The sequence below is a fragment of the Prunus avium genome, chromosome 7 (assembly GCF_965620075.1).
Source record: "Prunus avium chromosome 7, drPruAviu1.hap1.1, whole genome shotgun sequence".
NCBI classification, from domain to species: domain Eukaryota; kingdom Viridiplantae; phylum Streptophyta; class Magnoliopsida; order Rosales; family Rosaceae; genus Prunus; species Prunus avium.
This window is the reverse complement of record NC_142290.1, coordinates 33,458,398-33,477,528: the sequence shown is the minus strand read 5'-3', so window position 1 is coordinate 33,477,528 and position 19,131 is coordinate 33,458,398. Positions and strand designations below refer to the sequence as shown.

The following is a 19,131-nucleotide window of genomic DNA, read 5'->3' as shown; positions in this document are numbered from 1 at the left end:
TTTACATCCGAAGTCTTATGTTTGAAGTAATTTTTCGGTATGTTCACAGTTATGTGTTGTTACTAATTGATGCCTTCAAATAATTTTTCCATTTCTCCAACCATAGGAAAATATTTGGATGTAGCATTTATGCAGCCATGTGGCGTTTAAATCTGGTGGTGTTATTTTTGCAAGAAGACTTTTTTTAAAAAAGTCTAAATTTTGGGCACCAATAAGACTGGTGGTGTTATGTTTGCAAGTAGAGAAAAAAAGATGATCAAAGAATTTTAATTTTTTTTCCATTTTGATCCCCCGAATTTTGAAGCAATCAGGCCACATAATAAATATATAACACAAATTTTCAAGATAAATATTGTGAGATGTAAAATCTCGACATAAGACAGAATCGTACGTCTTAATAGACAGTACAATTCTAAATCATTTGACAGAATTTATTCCAACTCAGAATTAATGCAACATCCACACAAATTTCTCCATTTTTAGTAGCCAGCTCTACCACAATCCAATGGTAATTGAATTATATATTATTTGCAGTTCAGACATTTTATGCAGTACCTATATGCTTGCGCTGCAAACTATAACAAGTTGACCAAAACACTATCTAAAATTTCAACAAGAAAGTGCGTATCTCCATGGGTCCAAGCTCAACAACAAGAGTTGAACTACTGACAGCGCCCCCTCTAATTGGTGTAGGTTCGTCGCCGTCGTCACCCTCAACTTTCCATGTCATCTTCTTCATCTCTGACTTCTCTTGGTTTGCTGACAAGCTCACTTCCTTCACTTCCTCAATCTGAAAGTTCAAACACCAACAATCACATTAGTACTAATTAATCACCCACATTGCCAGTTAATCTTATCATCCTCAGGATCCTAAGTTTCAAATGCAGATAAAACATTGTACCATAAAGCATAGGTTGGGCAAAATGTACCAAGTCTGGACTAAAAAGATGATGTGCATACCGTTTTTCCAGTAAACATCTTCTTCAGTTCAACTTTGGCCAATGTTGAATATTGAGGATCTTCAGCTGCCTATTCAAATCAACAGCATAAAAGAAGTGAATGCAAACTAAATTATTTTGCTTAAATTATGTTAATATAGGGTCTATAGTGTTTTCACGTATCTTGTTACCTCATATAGATGTGCTAGACGAAGGAGCACACTTCCGTCATCCAACTCCTGAAAAACTAGGGTATGAGAGAGAGAGAGAGAGAGAGAGAGAGAGGAGTAACAAGCACTTATTTCATTCTACAGTGATTTACAGTCACCTGAAGAGTAATCAAAGCAACATTGAGAGGCAAGCTGTAATTCAGATCCATGGTAGATGCTTTTGTCAAATGAGATGCAGTCCAATCCTCCAATTTCTGAACAATCAAAATCATCCTTTAAAATCAAGAGCTATGATGCTTCATAGGATCTGGAATTATGGTGAAGTCATACCTCATGAGTGAAAGCTAGAAGAAGCGGTGAGTAAACTTCCTGGCCAGTTGTCCTGCGCCAGGGGGCACCAGCCCCTACCTGGTTTACACTCATGTAATAGTTTCCTCGAACCTGCAAAAAAATATATTACAGGATTACAAGAAATGAAGTCGGTGAGAACCATAAAGCAGCAAGATTAAAAGCTATGTCTATGTATAGAAATAGAAACTACTCTTGTTGTGTAACATGATACCGTTAGTCCTTCACAAGTTTCTCCAGCGCACACTGTTTCATCAAGTGCTTCACCCACCCCTCTGGAATCATCATAGAGTATACGCCTTGTGTTTCAGAAGAATAGTATTAGATTAACATATCCACAGCCACAATAAAGCAATTACTTGACCTCAATGCTGAAAATCAGTGTATCAAAATCAAACCTATGAAGCATCAGCTCTACTTCACCATCTTCAATGCTGGATCCTCCAGTGGCACGATCAACCAGGACTGAGAACTCTGATTTCTTATCCAGAGTATAGATTCCAAGATTTAGCTGAAAAGGAAGATGACGCCAGTTTAAAAATGAAAATAGTTAGTTCTGATGTATATTTGTGTTTGTGTATATATACAGACACAATAAAGGCCATGTGACTAGTGTTAAGAAAATTACTGGATAATAGTTTCCTGCTACAGGTTGATTAACCGAAAGGGGCCAGTCTGGCCTATAATCTCGTACCTGCAAAACCATGATGTAAGCATTACTTTCTTTTTCAATTTAAGAATTCACAGGATAGATCAATATCGTTGAGGGTGTAGGAAATATACGAATACTATTAAGTGAAGCAAAAGAACATGCCAGAGGAAGACTCATGTAAAAAGAAGTGATGATACCATCTAACGTTGATATTGAGGGGGTATTACAATATGAAATAATTGTCGGCCTGCATCCTAACAGTTAAATTGTTGGAACATTGGTAAACCAGCAAGCTTCATAATACTAATTTGTATGAGAAACTGATATATGGAGTTACCCGTTTAATGAAATCCCTTCCATTGGAATCGGTGTAGAACACCTTGTTTGTTTCCATGTTTGCCGTCATTCTAGTGATGACCTCTTTTCCAACACCATCTTCTGTGGGAATTGGTCCAATCTTCAAAATAAAAATATGCCAGAACTACATGATTTGAGTCTAGGGAGATAAAACTGTATTGCTTCCCAGCCAGTAAAGAAAGCATTCACCAGCCAAGATGAACACAGCTGACTTCAAAGTAAGGCGAATATGCTTCATTCATCAAAATAAAATGGTAGGTAAATCACTCACAGTATATTCGACTTCGGCATGCTCTTTGTCTCTGTAAAGTCTAGTGACCTGATAACAAATGCAATTTTTCATTTAGCAAAATGCGGTTGGTTACAACATAAAACAATGTGGTGATTCTAACACCAAATACAAAATGGTGATGAAACAGTCATTCTATGTTCACAAATTATATGGCATTTTCACTTCTGTGTTATGTTTAATATGGGTACAAATGATGTTTATAGCTTGCTAATTGATGTAGAAGCTCACATAAACAAATTACATAAGCTATTTAAGGATTTCAGAAACAAAAACAGTTCTGACCAGAGAAAGCAATTTGAAAATATGCCAATAACCTGATAGATCCATGAATTGAACTGTTGGTGAATCTCATCAACTAGTGGTCCACGAAAAACCTTCAAGGGTACCTGTAGAATGAATAAAACATGTAAAAATTTATAGTGAAGAATATCGTATTTGTGTTATGTGTAAGCTTGAATCTTGATACTGTTGGACCAACCTGGCACCCTAAAGTTTAAATTGTCAAGAAATATGCTGAATGAAGTGTAGCTAAAACACGCTACTGGCCAAAACATTGAAAAGCTAATGCAGGTTAACACCAAAATTGATGTATAAACAAATCTTTGTTCTAAATTTGGGAATTTTAGTAAGCTGTGTGTACACGGTGAACACCAAATGAGAAAAAGCAGAATAAATAAATAAAAGGATACAGTAGTGGACAGTGGACACACCAAATATGCTCTCTCTATTTTCGTGTCACATATTGAAATTACATGTAATTTGAACCTTGGAAAGTACATAATAATAAGCAAAAATAAGGCTTACTGATCTTGATACAATAGTTGCAGGGGAGCCATTAGGCCGGAATATGTATGCACCAGAGCGTTGCTGGAGAGATCATATAACTGAATGTTAGTTCAGCAGGAACTTCATTGACTTGAATTACATACTTAAGTAAATCAAAATCCTAGCACAGAGATTGGACACCTGGGAATCGATATCACCTTTGCTTGAACCATACCAGAGGTAGCTCTGCTGTATTGGTACATCAACCTGGTGATATATGATTATTAATTAAAATTGATGTAAACTTCCACCACATTCTTATGAAATAAAGAAGTGAACCCGTCCTTTTGTTTGGGCTGTGTGTCACTTGCACTGGAGTTCTCTGATTTTTATTTATGAAGCTGCTATGGGAGAAAAGGCTTTATGCAATACCAAGAAAAAAGGAAAATGAAAAATAAAAGAAACTTGAAAGCACATCATGCAAGCACCTAACAGTCTGAGGAATAATTTGTGCAAGGCTACTGTTTGAAACTGTGAAAGAACTTACTCCTGTTTTAGAATTATACATCCGTTTGAGTTGTCCGGAAGCAAAAGAAAAGGACATCTTCAGATCTCCAGGTCCAACTTCAATGGTCTCGTTTTGTGGACTGTCCATCACAGAGAGAAATCTATTTCCATTTTTCCCTACAAAGGGCAAATAATAAGTATGAATCTTAGATGTATTGGTACATTATTTATTTTATTCCACTTTTAGCAGATGAGCTTCATAAGAATTTAAAACCTGTTTTACTAGTGTACCTAGACAGTAGAGATAGATAGGAAATAAAATTAAAATGAATTCAAATAACATTTAAGAATTTCCAAGGCCCAAAAGGAGAGCGCAAAGAGGTGTACATCTACGTTTGGTAGCTCCTCTTGAAATGAAGTAGGTGTTCCAACCAAGTGGTGGCACAGAGACTTGAAAGATTAGCCAGTACTTAGGAACTTGTTTTGATGACTGTCCCAAGTAGGCTTTTGTATAGAAGTTTCTTAGATCTGCTGTAACATTATCCAAATTTACATATTGTACCTCAAGAATATTTCCAGAGGAATCTCGAACAGAAAGAGTGGCATCGTTAACCTGGTTGAAGATCAGTAAGCGGATCACAGGGAACAAGAAGTCAAGTTTATTATCAAATAAGAACCAAAACTTGCTAACTTAAGCTAGACTCATTTGTGGACATACGGATGCTGATGTCAAGCATGTAACATATAGCTCAATAGTCATCTCATTTTATTCTATTGTATGCAGAATTAACATATGCATGGACATAATGATCAGAGAAAGTAAAAAAAAAAATTAAAAAAATTGAGCAAACCTACACTATATAGCATAAACTAAACACAAAGCACATACTCACAGGTATCCTAACAATCTCGGTCCGATTCCATCCAAGCGGATTATATGCTACAACAACCTGGAATTTGCATTTAAAGAGAATGAAAGAAACAAAATATTTCATAAGTGTATTATCCATAAGTAAATTAGAAGAAAAAAGAAAGAGATAAATTACCAAGCTCTTCCCTTCTGGAATATCTTTTTCTGTTGGAGGGCAGTAACTGATATTGAGTAATCGACACTGTTTAAGAATTAAAAAAGGGAGGGAGGAGGAAAAGCAGCATTAGGCCAGGATGAGCAACTAGATTGCTTATTGCCATTTTGTTAAATGCTGCAATCTTAGAAAAATATTAGTTTATCAAGAAAAAGGGGCACCAACTGATCCGAAAGCAAGGAGCAACACCAAAATGAAGTTTCACCTGGCTAAAAGTCGATTTTGGCTCTTTACATTGGTCTCCTGATTTACTTTTAGTTAGGCACGATATAGCAGAACTGACAACAGCTTCTGCCTATAAAATGTCATTATGTTATATAAGATATGTAATACACATTTTAGCCTACAAGAAGAATAAAAGTGTCAGAGGCAAATGCAAAACAGAAGGTACAATTTACAGAGATACTAGGTGGAGACCTCAAGGGCGCCAATGGACAGGCGCTTTGCATAGTCATTGGTTGTATGTTGTTTAGCGGTGCCGGTGACAGCATCATGGTGCTGTGCAATTCCTAAAGCATCTCCAAGGATATAGGTATTGGAACCATTTGCTCTCTTTCCAATCAGAAATTCCAGTTCTCGTGCCGCCTATTTTACAAAAGTAGAAGTTAACACCAACACACCACTCAGTTCATGAAAGGAAGAGTAGATCCTCTCCAGAAGTGATTTAAAGTGTGGCGATTCTCAGTAGATGTTCAAGTTGACAAATTCTTGTGACAGCAGCAAGCTAAAGATAAATAAACTATCTTAAAGACTATTCCTATGGGATATGGTGACTAAAATACCAATATATTCAACGCAAAATCACATGGCACAGGACTATTTATTCTGGCTATGGATAATTACTATTGTGGACTGATTTGATGTCATACCAAATAATATCCACTCAGCGACCGGACATATCCCTTCAAACCTGGGCGACTAGTAAAAAATCCAGTCCAATAAGCATCTGCCGTATCAGCATACCTGTTGGAAATCATTGGGAAAACAATGAATGCAATAGATTAAGTCAGTAAGTCCTGTTTTGTCAACATTGTCAACAAAAGAGGGAAAAGGGAGAGAAAAATACACTCACGGAAAATAATCATCAGTTTTCAGTGGCCACGACTGGTTTGCTGCATTTTTAGCATCAGTATAGATAGATGGTGTAGAATACAAGGCATTAACTCGACTGTCCTGAAAAATTAACACAAAAGGGAAGGAGAGAAAAAAATATGATGGAAGGCTCTTAATTATACATTAAAATGAGAGAGAAAAATTAACAATAAGCTCAACAATGAAACTTCATAATTGTAAACCCATAAATGGTATGAGCCTTCTAATTAAACTCCACCTTATTAACATAGTGAATTAATTTGTCCATTTGTTTGAACCAAGACTCGGCATATTGGTACTGGAAATCATCACCCATTGTCCACATAATGTGATTTGTCCTCGTCACATTTGCCTGTACATTAATATGATTCATTCATTTATCAAATGGATATTTCAGCCTTCACCGTTAGTTAAATGAATAGTTAAAAAGAAAATTAAGAAGAGCCTTTAGGTTAAAGATAATAATCTAAAAATATATATTCAAGAAGATAAGAGATTACTTGGGTAATTGAAGCATTGATGAAATCACTAACACGCTTTTCAACATTGTAGTCAAAAAGAAGAGGGTTATCCTGCAGTTTTATCATTTAACAGATTAGATGATACATCCACTTTGAAAAAAAAACATGTAATTTTTTATGGTAGAAGTTACTCTTGTTAAAATTAGAACCTGGACAGGGACGAAGTCATCGTTTACTTCAAAATGGAAACCCGATGGTGGACTATAGTGAACAGGAAATGCATTGGCAAAAATCTACGAAAGGCCCGGGACGTTGTATAGTAAGCACAATATTACATTATTGAATGAAGAAAAAAAAAGGGGGTAACGCTGCAGGAGTTGTAGTTCTAAACCTGAGATGATGAACCAAAAGTTCTGGATCCACGCCATATAACTTCAAGAGACTTATCCCCCTTGCGCTTTGCTCTGTCCTGATAATCAACCCTTGCAAAATGTACAGAATCAAACCCAAGCTGCAAGAACATTGTAAGAATCAACTCTGTCAGAATTATACAATACAAACCGCTTCATTAAAATTATAACTAATGCAAGTGATGTTGGTGTGAGTCTGAATTCAAAAAATCAGTGACAAAGTTAGAGATTCAGAACAAATATGCAAAGCAGATTAGAAGCTTGACTTAAAAACAAACATGTATGGAAACAAAACCAACACGGTAAAACAATGGAGCATTCAATTGCAGAATAAAATTAATAAAGTGCCTACCTCAGCTCCAAGTAAGTAAGCTTGCACAGCAGAGTGTCCGAATGGATCAATTTGCCATCCGGCACGAGGCGTCTTGTTGAACTGCTGCTTTATTGCACGGTGACCTAGAGTTGTTTGGTCAATCATGTCTATGTAATGGACTGTTGCTTCATCATGCATACACCAACCACCATTTCTATACATACACATATACAAATGCTTATAACAGATTAAAAGATGCAAACACAAATAAAACGACACAAGTCAAAGATACAAATTGATTGCTAGCAACATACACAAACTCTAGCTGCCCATCATCTACTAGTTTTCGCACTATTTCTTGAATTCCCGCACTTTGTGTTGACCACCATCTTTGAAAGAATGCCTAAAATTCATACCAACTTTAAATCAGAAAACAAAAATTAAATACAAAGTTGAAAACTTTAACTTGTTGTAAAGCTGAGCAGCCTACCATCTCAGCAAACACAAATTTCCTATTCGGATCACGAACCAACGATTCGATAACAGAGTCCAAAGTATTCTCGACACAAGCACCCTAAACAAGTTCACAAACTCATTAATTAATTAATGACTCAAGTAATTACTTAATCCACTAATCACCACTCAATTGTATGACCTGAATGCTATTGTTTGATCCAACATAGTACTGATCAACAGTCTTCAACCATCCGACGTCGTCGTGTGAATGCGCAACCAAATGAACATTCAACTTGCCTTCCACCACACCACCCCCTGTCCTGTACCTCACATAACCGCCACCAACGGCCTCCTTGCACAAACAAACAGCAACAAAAACAAGCACAAACTGAAAACCCGAGGCTAAAGTTTCCACCTTTCTCATCCTGAAAACCTAGAAACTTATTTTCCTCGCTTTGCTCGGATAAATAGAAACAGTGGCCGTGGCTTGCTTCCACGGCTGTGGATCTTGCAATTGCGAATTTTGGGCAAGCGAGGACAAAGGAGAAAGGCCTCGGTTTCTCCTTTGGAGCATATGAGAGATGGTCATGGCCGGCCTAATTTTATAAGGGAGGGAAGGGAATGAGAAGGGCCAGTGCGTACAAGTGTGTATGGGGCTCCATCTTGCGAACTTGACAAAGCTCGCCTCTTTGATATATGAAATTTTAATGGCGGAATCTAGGGACTGGGAGCCGTTATTAAATTTAATGACGCGGGTAATTGTAAACGGCCGGGTGTAGTTGAACGCGAATTTTATTGGCCGTTGGATGTGGATTGGTGTTGGCATTTGGAATAAATGGATGGCTAGATTCGCATCAATTATTGGGGTAAAAAAGTCATTGCCTTTCAAAACTAACAAAAATAAAATATAAACTAAAGTTTTTTAAAAGAATTTACAAACTTTGAAGGGTATTTTAAGGATTATAGGTAGTTGAGATGAGTAGTTTGAGAGTGACAAGCTTCAGTAATAAAACACATCAATTATTTTGGTACTTATTCATTTTTCTCAGAGGGCGAAGGATTGGTAAACATGTAACTGACATACTTGTGTACGGCTGATACAAGTGAGTTCTATAACGCATCAATACGCTACAATCACTTACTTGCAACTGATACTAGCATTAGCATATAACTCTCTAGCTCCCATCTTATTCTTTACAATCTAAACCATATATTATACTAATGCTCAAGACGTGGCAACAATGAGAGTAATTAATATGAAGTAGATAACTTGGTTATGGTAGAAAACATCTAATGCGACATACGCATCACATGGAACATCTATTAATAAATTCAATTTTCTGGGAGATGCTTGAATAGAGAGCACATATGTGCCAAAATATAGAGAACACTTACTTTGACCATAGCAACACCAACAAACTAGTGAGTTATTATGAAATCAGCTCAACTATCTGTAAATCTCAAAATTTAATATGAGCAAGCCATAGTGAATATAATAGAAGAAGGAATCATAAATTGATGAACAAAAGAATGGAATTTTGTTCCTTTTTCCAGGAATGGGAAACCTCTATGCTTCTAATTGAATCAATGGACGCCCCTCGAGGCTTTGGACTGATGGAGATTCAATCTACTCTTAGCCTCTTGTAACAATGTGAGCATTGTTCCATCTTTGGACATATAAGATTGCTCGGTTTCCCATTCAAGCATCGGGAGCACCCCAGCCCGGGCAAGTTCTTCCATTTCTGGTACACGTACTGGAATGTTGCACAACAATCTGTCCACTTCTTCATATTTGGTCATATAAGATAGCTGGGATGCCCGCGTAAGCGCGGCAAGCACCTCAGCCTGCGCAAGCTCTTCGCTGTCCGGTACATGCAGTGCAATGTAGCAGATGAGAACCAACGCATATTCAGCTTTCTTATCATACAAAATCTGGATTAAGTGCTTAACACCTCCAGCACCTATTATTGCATTGGAATGGTCAATGTGGAAATAGTTGTCTGTACAAGCAAATTTTGTGAGGGCAATACAAGCCTCCTCAGTAACATCAAATTTGCTTCCATTCAGAAGCTGCACCAATCGGTTAATCATCCTTGTCTCTCTTGACCCAAATGTCTTTGCCAAATTCCCAATAGCTTTTATGCAAAAGACTTGGAAGTCTGAGTTTTCAACATTCTCAGTGATCTTCAGTAATAATTGATCAGCAATATATTTCCAAGTGGGAGAATTAGGACTGAAGGCGCATCTTCTCAAATCAGCATCTTCCTCCGCCACTTTCATGATCACCATTAATGCAAGGACAGAATAACGTTGAGCATTTGCAGAACCCTTTTCCAGGAGCACACCGAAACTATATAGTGATGTTGATTCTGCGAGGCTACGGCAAATGGCCGAGTTCCCCTCTGCTAGTCTCCAAAGGGCTTTGGCTGCCATTGCTTTCATTTTTTCCCTGGTGGCTGGGTCTTCATTAGCCTTGGCATTGTCATTGTCATTGTCATTGCTATGGGTTTTGCTGCTATGCACTTCAACAGTTTCGAATGCAAGATGGCCGATGAGCAAGCGGACAACATCGTGCTGCGCAAAAACATCTTGCAATTCCGGGTGTTGATATGAGAGCATTGACACCACCTCGGCCACCGCAACCTGAACTTTCAAGGAGCCTTCTCTGAGGATTTTCGCAAACACTTTACATACATCCGCATGAAGGTGTTCGACGATTTCGCAGGAACGTCCCAGCCACCCAAGGGTCCTGGCAGCGTTCTCTTGGCCTTCCATTGGACCCTCCTCCATCAATTTCAACAAGGCTTCCACTCCACCTTCCCGGATGATCAACTTCATGTACCTCTCGTTGTCCCTGGCAAGCTGACCGAGTGAAGCTGCAGCACTAGATCGAGCTTGGACGGATACAACCGGGTGATGAAGAATTGCAATCTCTTCCCAAACACGCCACAGAACGGGCTCTTTTAATACCATTGGAGGCTGTCTCAAGTCCTCGTCCGGGGGCTCGGCCCTCCATAAACCGATCAGCCAAGACACATTCCCGATTGAAGCGTCTAGATGCGCCAAGATTTCGAGGAAACAAGTAACGGGGATGAAGGTGGAGAACCGCTTCTTGATGATCTTGACAATGATGCATTTGGGATGCTTGAGCAGCCGGAACAGACACCCGTCGAGGGTTTCTTCGATTTGGTTGATGATCGCACGTGCGGGGCGATCATAGGTGCCGAGGTTGGAGCAGCTGAGTTGGCGGAGAAGTCCTGCCAGCTCTTCAGACTTGGATTTAAGCTGGTGGGGGATGAAGCTGTGGTCCCTGGATGTCACAACGGCCCTGTCCAAAGCCTTTGTGAATTGGTCAGTCAGTTGGATGAGCCTACCCAATATTTGCTTCACCATCTCTGGTCTGGTTTTGTGCTTCTCCGTGAAGAAGCCAGAAACCGTTTCATTCCTTGTTGATATATATATAAGTTTGGGCATTTCTTTCGTAAGTTATCCTCCTTTTGCGGCATTTGAAAATTACATGCTTTTCATTAGACTTGAATTTGATTCTGTTGCGATCTTCAGTTTGCACGCACGTCATATCCTAGTATGCGAACAAACCACACCCGCCAATATCATATACGGTATACATACATACATACATACATACATATTTGTATGATTTTGCAACAGTAGCCCATGTGTGGGGCCCACAAACACGAAGGTCTACACAACAGTTGAGCTAGCTTCATGCACGCACGCATGCATCCACTAGCAACTGAACTGATGCTATCCTAGCACATGATGTTTATGCATCCCCAAGCCCCTTGATTCAAGGGTGCGGACGAACGAATGGATAGTTGAGCAAAGCTTATTGCATCAGGCAATTATTATCTTATCGCAACCAAAAAATTTAACTTGCATGTAGATTTATAAGTTAGAGGAGGATACATTGTGGAAAAATGCGGATCAATCAATGGACTCAAAGTGACAGCAAAAATGAGACCAACAGCTACCATTCAAAGACTGAAAAATGACAAGGGAAATTCAGGCATGGCCAAAATAATCACATTGACAACTAAAAACACAAAGTAAAAATGTCGTCGTACGTAACGTAACAATATGTAATATAAAATTCAATGCAGAGATACATTTCAATGTTGCACATTGTTTTTGCTAGAAAGCCGTCCGTTTTTATCAGAAGCCTTCTCAAGCAAATGATAAAGATCAATGTACTGGTACGAAAACAGAGCTTTATGACCTGCCGGGCAAACATTGATCCAAAAGTCAATCTAGAAGCTTAAAGGTCACAACCAGAGTAGAGAGATAAGCACTACTAGTGGTTGGAGAGAGATTGCATGAACTGGGTGTATTCAGCAAATGAAACCTGCCATTGAAAGACGACCCAGGATATGCATCATTTCTCCTCCTCTTTCGGTGCTTTGTCTTCATTCTTCTTCTGATCAGGCTTAAAAAGACAACATAAATAAAACCTAATCAGAAAATAATGCGGAGCTCATACTCTGGCACTATTGGTTGGTACCACTAAAATGTTTATCAGATACCACTGCTATGCATGCAAACTGTTAGTTCAAATTTCAATCGCATGAGAAAAAATTTCATGTTATTCTAAGAAATTCCTTTCAGGATAAAGAAGCATGAGGTCAAATTTCAGTTACACATTAACCCATGCTTATGTTTTGGTTGTGCAGCTCAAGCATCCATGGTTTTTTCCAAGTGAGAAAAGTGTTATCATGAGTAATTGGTGCAACTCTGTATATGGTCAAGCCAGTAGCTAATATAACTGGTCCACAAATTACACTAAAGCATACCGAGCGCTGCTCAGTTGGAAACACAGCTAAAAGTGTTCTCATGAGTAATTGGTGCAACTCTGTATATGGTCAAGCCAGTAGCTAACATAAATGGTCCACAAATTACACTAAGGCCCAGTTTGGGATTGCTGTCACTTTTAAAAAAAGTTGCTTCTGCTGTGCTTTGAAAATAATTAGCTGTAAAGTAAAGCAGCTCCATGTTTGGTAAACAAGTACAAAAAGCAGTGTAAAAAACGTTTGGTAAATTTTAATATAAAATTGTTGTAACTGTGAATAATGACTAAAATAGACATAATGTTAAAAGTGTTATGTACTAATCATGTGGTGGTAGTTGTAGTGATGGAGTGGAGGTGGTGGTGGTGATGAAGGTGGAGTTGGTGGTGGTGGTGGTGGTGGTGGTGGTGGTGCAAGTGGTGGAGTTGGATGTGGAAGTGGAGGTGGTGTCATTTTTTAAAATGAATGATGGTATTTTGGGAATTAAAAAAATTCATTAAATGTTCATATCTGTTTCTTTTGAAAGCAGCTTTGAAAAGCAACCAAGAGCCTGCTTTTAAAAGCTGCTGTCAAAAGGTCATTGCTTTTAAAATAATCAGGATATTTTCTTTTTACCAAACACCTTAAACTGCTTAACTTTAAAGTGAAGCAGGTTTTTGGCGAAAAAAAGCAATCCCAAACGGGGCCTAAAGCATACAAGCGCTGCTCAGTTGCAAACACAGATAAAATGCTTATAAAAATACTGCTCACATTAATGTTCCTAGAGATAGGGATAGGCATGAGCATTCATTTTAGAATTTATTTTGGCCGGAGTAACAGAGTAACTTAAATAACAAGGTAACTTAAGACCTAGATAACTTACTATATGCTGCCTATAATTATTTTCTTCTATTCATAAATCATAATCAGAAGTTTGATAATCTCACCTCTGACTGGTTTTGCATGGAAGCAAGCAAATCTTTAACTGAAGGATCATTTGGGTCAACCCCTGGAAGCTGCAGAAGCATTTAAATATCATGTCATTAGTTCACTAAAGGAGATACTTTAATGCTGCATTTCTGCTTAGAAGGGAAGTAAAAAAAAAAAAGAAAAAAAAAGGGGGGATGTTGTAGGAATACCGAGGCTAGGATGGAAGACACAAAAGACTGGTCAGCCAATAGTTTACTCATATCTTTCTGGCTACCCGAGTCTTTTGCACTCTCCTGCACAGACAACTGAAGAGCTGCAAGCACCAAATATTAGGAATTAAAGCCAAATACCTACTTAGAGAACAGTCACACTGTCAGTGGTAAATTTTAGAATATATAACCAAGGAGTACTATATAAATTGAATTCAAGAAAGAACTTCTATCCATAATGTGCTTAGAATTTCAGACTTTCTGGCAATTATTAAATGGTCAGAACCAAATGATAAGCAAGGTGAATTCACATAACATTTTCTGAAATGAAATGACTCAAATTGAGGCACCACGTGCTTAACAATGGTCAAAGCTTGCATTTTTTGCATAGCACCATAAATTTATTTCCTATTCCCAATGAAAAATTGCCACCAACTAACGTTGTTATTCAACCAACCCACCCATAGATGAATGGAGTATGGTCAAATGACCAGAAGAACCCACCTAGAGCCAACTCTGGATCCTCTCCAGTTGCCTCAGACATATCTGCGTCTCGCATCTCATGGCTGGAAGCGGGTTCATCCATCGACATTGCAAGGGCCTGTTGTAGCAGAGCATTCTCATCATCCTGTTGTCAAAAATATGGTCAGTTTACATTGCACATTGGTTTTCTTTCGAGCTATGGACAAAACCGAAGATAAAGCACAAGGAAGAATGAAAGGGATTTTAAAACAAACAAACAAAAATCAACAAGAATTCATGGGTAGAGCGAACTGCATGGAGGACATATTTTATTTGTAATGCTACACCCACCCCGCAACTCCTTATTTACAAAATAAAGAAGAAAAAGAAACTCAAGAATGAAAGAAATGACACTGACCATGAAATCATTACTCTTATTATCAGCTTCAGAAGTTCCAGCACTGGCACGCTCCGTCATAGTTGCATCTTGTGAGCTGGATTGTGCTTCCCCTCCTTTTTCCTGTTTGGAAGCATCCTCAGCAGCCTTTTTAGCAGCTGCTTCTTGTCTGGCCCTCTCTTCTTCCATTGAAACTCTAAGAGCAAGGGCAAGCTCAGGATCCAGGTTTGGATCTACACCGAAATCAAAACCAGAGACACCACCAGCAGCAGCTGCTGCTGCCGCCGCCGCAAAACCACTCCCACCTTCCCCATCCCCGGTAAAGATGGGTGTACTGCCACAGGAGAAGGGAAAAATATAAGTTATACAAAATATCTAAAATGGGTAAATTGCATTAATGCTCCATCAATTGTATTCTGTATCCTATATTATTCTTTAAACTTTAAAATTGGCGCTTAACCCCCTAAATGACAATGGTGTTTTGGTTGGTTCAAATCCTAACTTTTGACCAATGTGGCCTACAACTAAGAATTGTGATGTGCCACTCACATGACCACTTCTGTTTAAAAAAGATACACAAAAATAAAGATTTGAACCAACTAAAGACACTTTTTTACTCAGGGGATTAAGTTTCACATTTAAAGTTTTTTTTTTCCATATAAAAAAGTGTGCAAGATTTAAAGTTCAGGTCAAACCAAACACTGACCTTATAAGTACATCAGAAAGAGCACTTGGACCAGGTGGAACATGAACAATGTGGCTGGTGTCATTATTGTTCACAGTCTTAAACAGGGCTTCTAGCCTCTCTGACTTCTCCTCATCTTCTTCACCAAAATTGACGATATCGAGGGCTACACTGTTCTTCTTTAATCTCCTTCCGATTATCTCCAAAAACTTTTTGTCATGTTTGACAGTACTGACAACACATAAGTCAAAGTTATTAACATTTAAGAACTAGCAAATAATAAAATGAAAAGACAAGCAAACGAGGTATTATGAACCTTCCAGCAAACACAATAATCCTTTGTTGCTGTTTCTTGTTCTGGCGATGTTTGAGGGCCAATTGAGCCACCTGAATGCCAGCTGCCAGGTTCATCTCACCACCTATTTCTAAACCTAAATTTCCAAAAGGAGAAGAAATATCAATGATGAAATCTATTATACACAACAAGCAGGAGTTAGTAACAAGGGGAATGAGAACATAGACAAAGATAGTTTAGACCTACTTTCAGGATCATTAGTTTATTTTATCTTATAAGTTTCAACACACTTCTCCTATAAAAAATATAAAAAAAATATTGCGCTGAAATGCTGGATACTAGTGGTGCAAAATAAATGAAGATCAATAAAACACTTCAACTTCTTTCCAGAGACCAACATTCTTATCACTTTTGTTAAGAGATTTGCATATAGTTGCTATTTTCTTAGTTACTTCACTGTTTCAAAGTTCTGTCAAACATAAATTGACGAAGACACTAGTAAATCCATTAACGTTCGTGTTGATTCTCAAGTAGTAGTGTTTCATTGTTAAAAGAAGGTTACTGGGTTGAACATTGTGTGAGTCAAAACATGCTAAAATCTTGCTCATGTGAAGAGATCACAGATAGGCATATTGGCAAGCTGAATACCAAGTACCAGAACCTCTGGAACAAGAAAGATACTGAAACACCAAATTCTTGGAACAAAGGCAGCAATAAGAAAAATATGACTGCACTGCACTCAGTGCTTCTACTGACCTCCTTCAGCCACAAAGAATTCAAGCTATATCAGAATATAATTATTTCCAGCCATACTTCCTTAATTTATTGAATTATTCAATGCATCTAAAACCAATGCTATTTCCGTCTGTAAACAATCAATCCTAGTTCCACAACTTACTTAAATTAGTTCACACATAACAGAAAAACCTCTTTTTTCTTCAGAAAGTTCTGGTATTAGAGAAAGTGCCAATATTTTCAACAAAATCATTACAAGGAGTTGAATACTTCCATCAAATTGAAAAATAACAAACTTCAATAACACTGCAACTTATGTGTTTGCTTGTTTGTTGGATATAAAAGTAAAAAGCAAGTACATGAACTGACCATGCATGCATGCCAGAATCTTGCCAAGATCACTAGTAGGAGTGACCAAAACGCGAACACCTTTCCCTGCCATGGTGAGAACTCCTACTGTATTCTCTGGATTAGACTGCATACCGGAAAAAAAAAATCACTTTAAATTACAAACCATAAGCAACCATTATGATCTTATATCCGAAGCAACAACCGAAAACCAACCACAAACAACTGCTCTCTCCCCTCTACACGCCCATAACACAATCAAATAACAATCTAAAACATTATCCAAAACCATAAAACGAAAATCAAATCTCCAAAAGTGTATGATTTCAATGAATAAATATTGAGTAAAATATATTGGATGATCAAATAATGCAAAAGTTACGCTAAGCTCAACCAGATATGACATGCGAGGTTTTCCTAACTTACGCGGACTTCACCAACAACCAAACAAGAAATAACATAACAAATAAGAGTACACCTTTAAAAATACCTGGGTTTTAGCTCCACAAATCAGATTGACGGCATCGGCCTGAGCTTGAAACCTCGAAGGAGCATAATCACCGTTTCGCATCCATTCCGAATTATCAATGCAGATCATTGTCGCCTGCGGAGAAAAACAAAAATGAACCATTGCACGAAAAAAGGCTAACGGAAATTAAAACCCTAATTTGCGAGATGGACGAAGAATTTGGGGAATTTCAGTAAGGAAAACGAGGAAGTTTATGTGCAACTAGGGTTTTGGATTTTTACCTCGAGCACCATAGTTGGAGATTGCGAAGAGACAAGAAAGATCGGGAGAGATTGATGCGCTTCTTGAGGAAAAAGAAAAATATAAAAACTGAGGTGTACTTTACTTGCAGAGGAGGCTGCTGTGTGCTAATTATAAGTTGGATTGGTGGTTATCAGGTGCCGCCAGGATTACCGAGTAAAAGCTGTACTGAACCAATGAGTTTTTGCCACGTCAGGTCTCAAACCTTGGTCTAGCCCAAAATGCCTAAGATAGAACCCAAGCCCATTTATGTCCAGTCGTGTACTTTGTTGGACCTATCAAAATACACGCCAGGCATTGCAAGAGGAGTGGGGTTCTTTTAACACCCAAAAGTTGTCTTCGGACACCCAGCACTCTTTCTTCTTTTTTGGTCGAAAATTACAAAGGTTTTTATTTATTTATTAATATTGTTTTGGTCCAGACAGAGACAGGATGTGTTACTAAGCGCTCGAGAGTATTTACCCCTGAATTCGAGTTTCTAAGTTAAATTCCTCCTTTCTCAATATCGCTTATATCAACAACAACAAAAAATGTTATTTGTAGATTGTATGTACGAGGCTCATCCTAAAACTTTATACTCGATGAAAGAGTGAATCAATGAATTTTACACAAATTAAAGTTCATGTACGGCAGAGGAGCTATACAATTCTTTGATTATAATATGAAGCAAGGGTCACTAGCCAAATCAATCTACAGGGAGACATTATTAGTATAGTATAGTGGAGTAGGTACATGTCGGGGTTGTATACAAGCCATGGATCTGAGTATGGGTAGGCATAATCTCACATGTGAAGAGTACTACAATAAGCTACAAGTTAAAAGTGAATGATTCACTACTACTTGCATCGAGACCTTTAATTAAGGGTATACTTATGCATTTGGTATTTGACATCTTCTAATCTTACTTAAAAGAACAACTAAGGGTATGTTTATGCATTCGGTTTCACTACTACTTGCATCAAGACCTTTAATTAAGGGTATGCTTATGCATTTGGTATTTGACATCTTCTAATCTTATTTAAAAGAACAACTAAGGGTACATTTAAAAGGTATAGCCACGCGGCTATACTATTTAACAAAAAAGGACCCTCCTAGTTGCCATTAAGAACACGGAGTATAGCCGGGCGGCCGTACTTCTTTTTTATTTTAAAAAGAAGACCCTCTATCGATTAAACGCCACGTGTCAAAAATAAGTATGGCGCTTGACTATTTATTTAAAAAAAAATCGTAATAGAGCCGCACGGCTGTACTATTTAATAAAAAAAATTAATAATAAAAAAAGGACCCTCCCAGTTGCATTAGTTTGTACCTTATAGATATTAATTTGCAACATATCCAAAGTAGATGTTAATCTTCCACTGTATGATATTTTAATATAATTTTTATAACATATGTTATTCTTATTCAATAATATGTGAGAATTATTTGTATAATACATGAATTTTGTGTGTCTTACTAAAAATTTTGTAAAAAATACGTGTATAAAACATTAGAAATATGTACATACATCATACATGTACAATACGACTATTGTATGTTTGCTTTTTAAAAAAGCGTGAGACATGTATAGAACACGAATGTATTGTTGAAAAATACATACGTACATATATATATATATACATATGTAAAAATCTATAGTCGCTCGTCTATACTATTTATTAAAGACAATTAAAA

At 37.7% G+C, this 19,131-nt stretch overlaps 3 protein-coding genes across 5 annotated transcripts; all 3 read right to left on the bottom strand.

Moving 5' to 3' along the window:
- Positions 1–326: 326 nt before the first annotated feature.
- On the bottom strand, positions 327–8,564 carry LOC110758444 (Glycosyl hydrolase family 38 protein). Its single transcript, XM_021960314.2, has 29 exons — positions 8,046–8,564; positions 7,881–7,964; positions 7,705–7,793; positions 7,430–7,604; positions 7,059–7,178; positions 6,877–6,960; positions 6,707–6,778; positions 6,445–6,558; positions 6,187–6,287; positions 5,984–6,077; positions 5,532–5,699; positions 5,320–5,409; positions 5,076–5,141; positions 4,923–4,979; positions 4,417–4,642; positions 4,070–4,206; positions 3,724–3,789; positions 3,562–3,624; positions 3,072–3,143; positions 2,737–2,784; positions 2,446–2,565; positions 2,085–2,150; positions 1,855–1,967; positions 1,671–1,755; positions 1,439–1,549; positions 1,267–1,362; positions 1,130–1,177; positions 961–1,029; positions 327–790 (listed from the first exon to the last, which is right to left on the bottom strand). The coding sequence occupies exons 1-29, from the start codon at positions 8,268–8,270 to the stop codon at positions 602–604; spliced, it is 3,048 nt and encodes a 1,015-aa protein (XP_021816006.1). The 5' UTR covers positions 8,271–8,564; the 3' UTR covers positions 327–601.
- A 599-nt stretch (positions 8,565–9,163) lies between these two features.
- On the bottom strand, positions 9,164–11,738 carry LOC110757972 (uncharacterized). Its single transcript, XM_021959743.2, has one exon. The coding sequence runs from the start codon at positions 11,318–11,320 to the stop codon at positions 9,431–9,433; it is 1,890 nt and encodes a 629-aa protein (XP_021815435.1). The 5' UTR covers positions 11,321–11,738; the 3' UTR covers positions 9,164–9,430.
- Positions 11,739–11,868: 130 nt separating this feature from the next.
- Positions 11,869–17,592, bottom strand: LOC110757980 (26S proteasome non-ATPase regulatory subunit 4 homolog). 3 transcript variants are annotated; one of them, XM_021959761.2, is made up of 11 exons: positions 17,439–17,592; positions 17,179–17,292; positions 16,710–16,815; positions 15,627–15,741; positions 15,332–15,541; positions 14,647–14,959; positions 14,271–14,394; positions 13,767–13,870; positions 13,575–13,643; positions 12,210–12,290; positions 11,869–12,083 (listed from the first exon to the last, which is right to left on the bottom strand). In XM_021959761.2, exons 1-10 carry the CDS (start codon positions 17,448–17,450, stop codon positions 12,240–12,242), a joined length of 1,218 nt encoding a protein of 405 aa, XP_021815453.1. In that variant the 5' UTR covers positions 17,451–17,592; the 3' UTR covers positions 11,869–12,083; positions 12,210–12,239. The 3 variants fall into 3 exon arrangements, with proteins under 3 accessions (XP_021815453.1, XP_088100256.1, XP_021815445.1); XM_088244130.1 differs by having other exon boundaries at positions 12,214–12,290; XM_021959753.2 differs by having other exon boundaries at positions 11,869–12,290.
- Between the last annotated feature and the right edge of the window lie 1,539 nt (positions 17,593–19,131).

Excerpts from the sequence above, each read along its gene's own strand:
- LOC110757980 (XM_021959753.2), bottom strand. Across the intron at positions 14,960-15,331 it reads CTTTCTGATGTACTTATAAG|TACACCCATCTTTACCGGGG; the intron begins GTCAGTGTTTGG and ends CTCCTGTGGCAG. Across the intron at positions 12,291-13,574 it reads CCATGCAAAACCAGTCAGAG|CCTGATCAGAAGAAGAATGA; the intron begins GTGAGATTATCA and ends TGTCTTTTTAAG.
- LOC110757972 (XM_021959743.2), bottom strand. The coding sequence starts at position 11,320 with ATGCCCAAACTTATATATATATCAACAAGGAATGAAACGGTTTCTGGC.
- LOC110758444 (XM_021960314.2), bottom strand. The coding sequence starts at position 8,270 with ATGAGAAAGGTGGAAACTTTAGCCTCGGGTTTTCAGTTTGTGCTTGTT. Across the intron at positions 3,144-3,561 it reads CAACTATTGTATCAAGATCA|GTACCCTTGAAGGTTTTTCG; the intron begins GTAAGCCTTATT and ends TTCATTCTACAG. Across the intron at positions 1,030-1,129 it reads GTCTAGCACATCTATATGAG|GCAGCTGAAGATCCTCAATA; the intron begins GTAACAAGATAC and ends TGATTTGAATAG.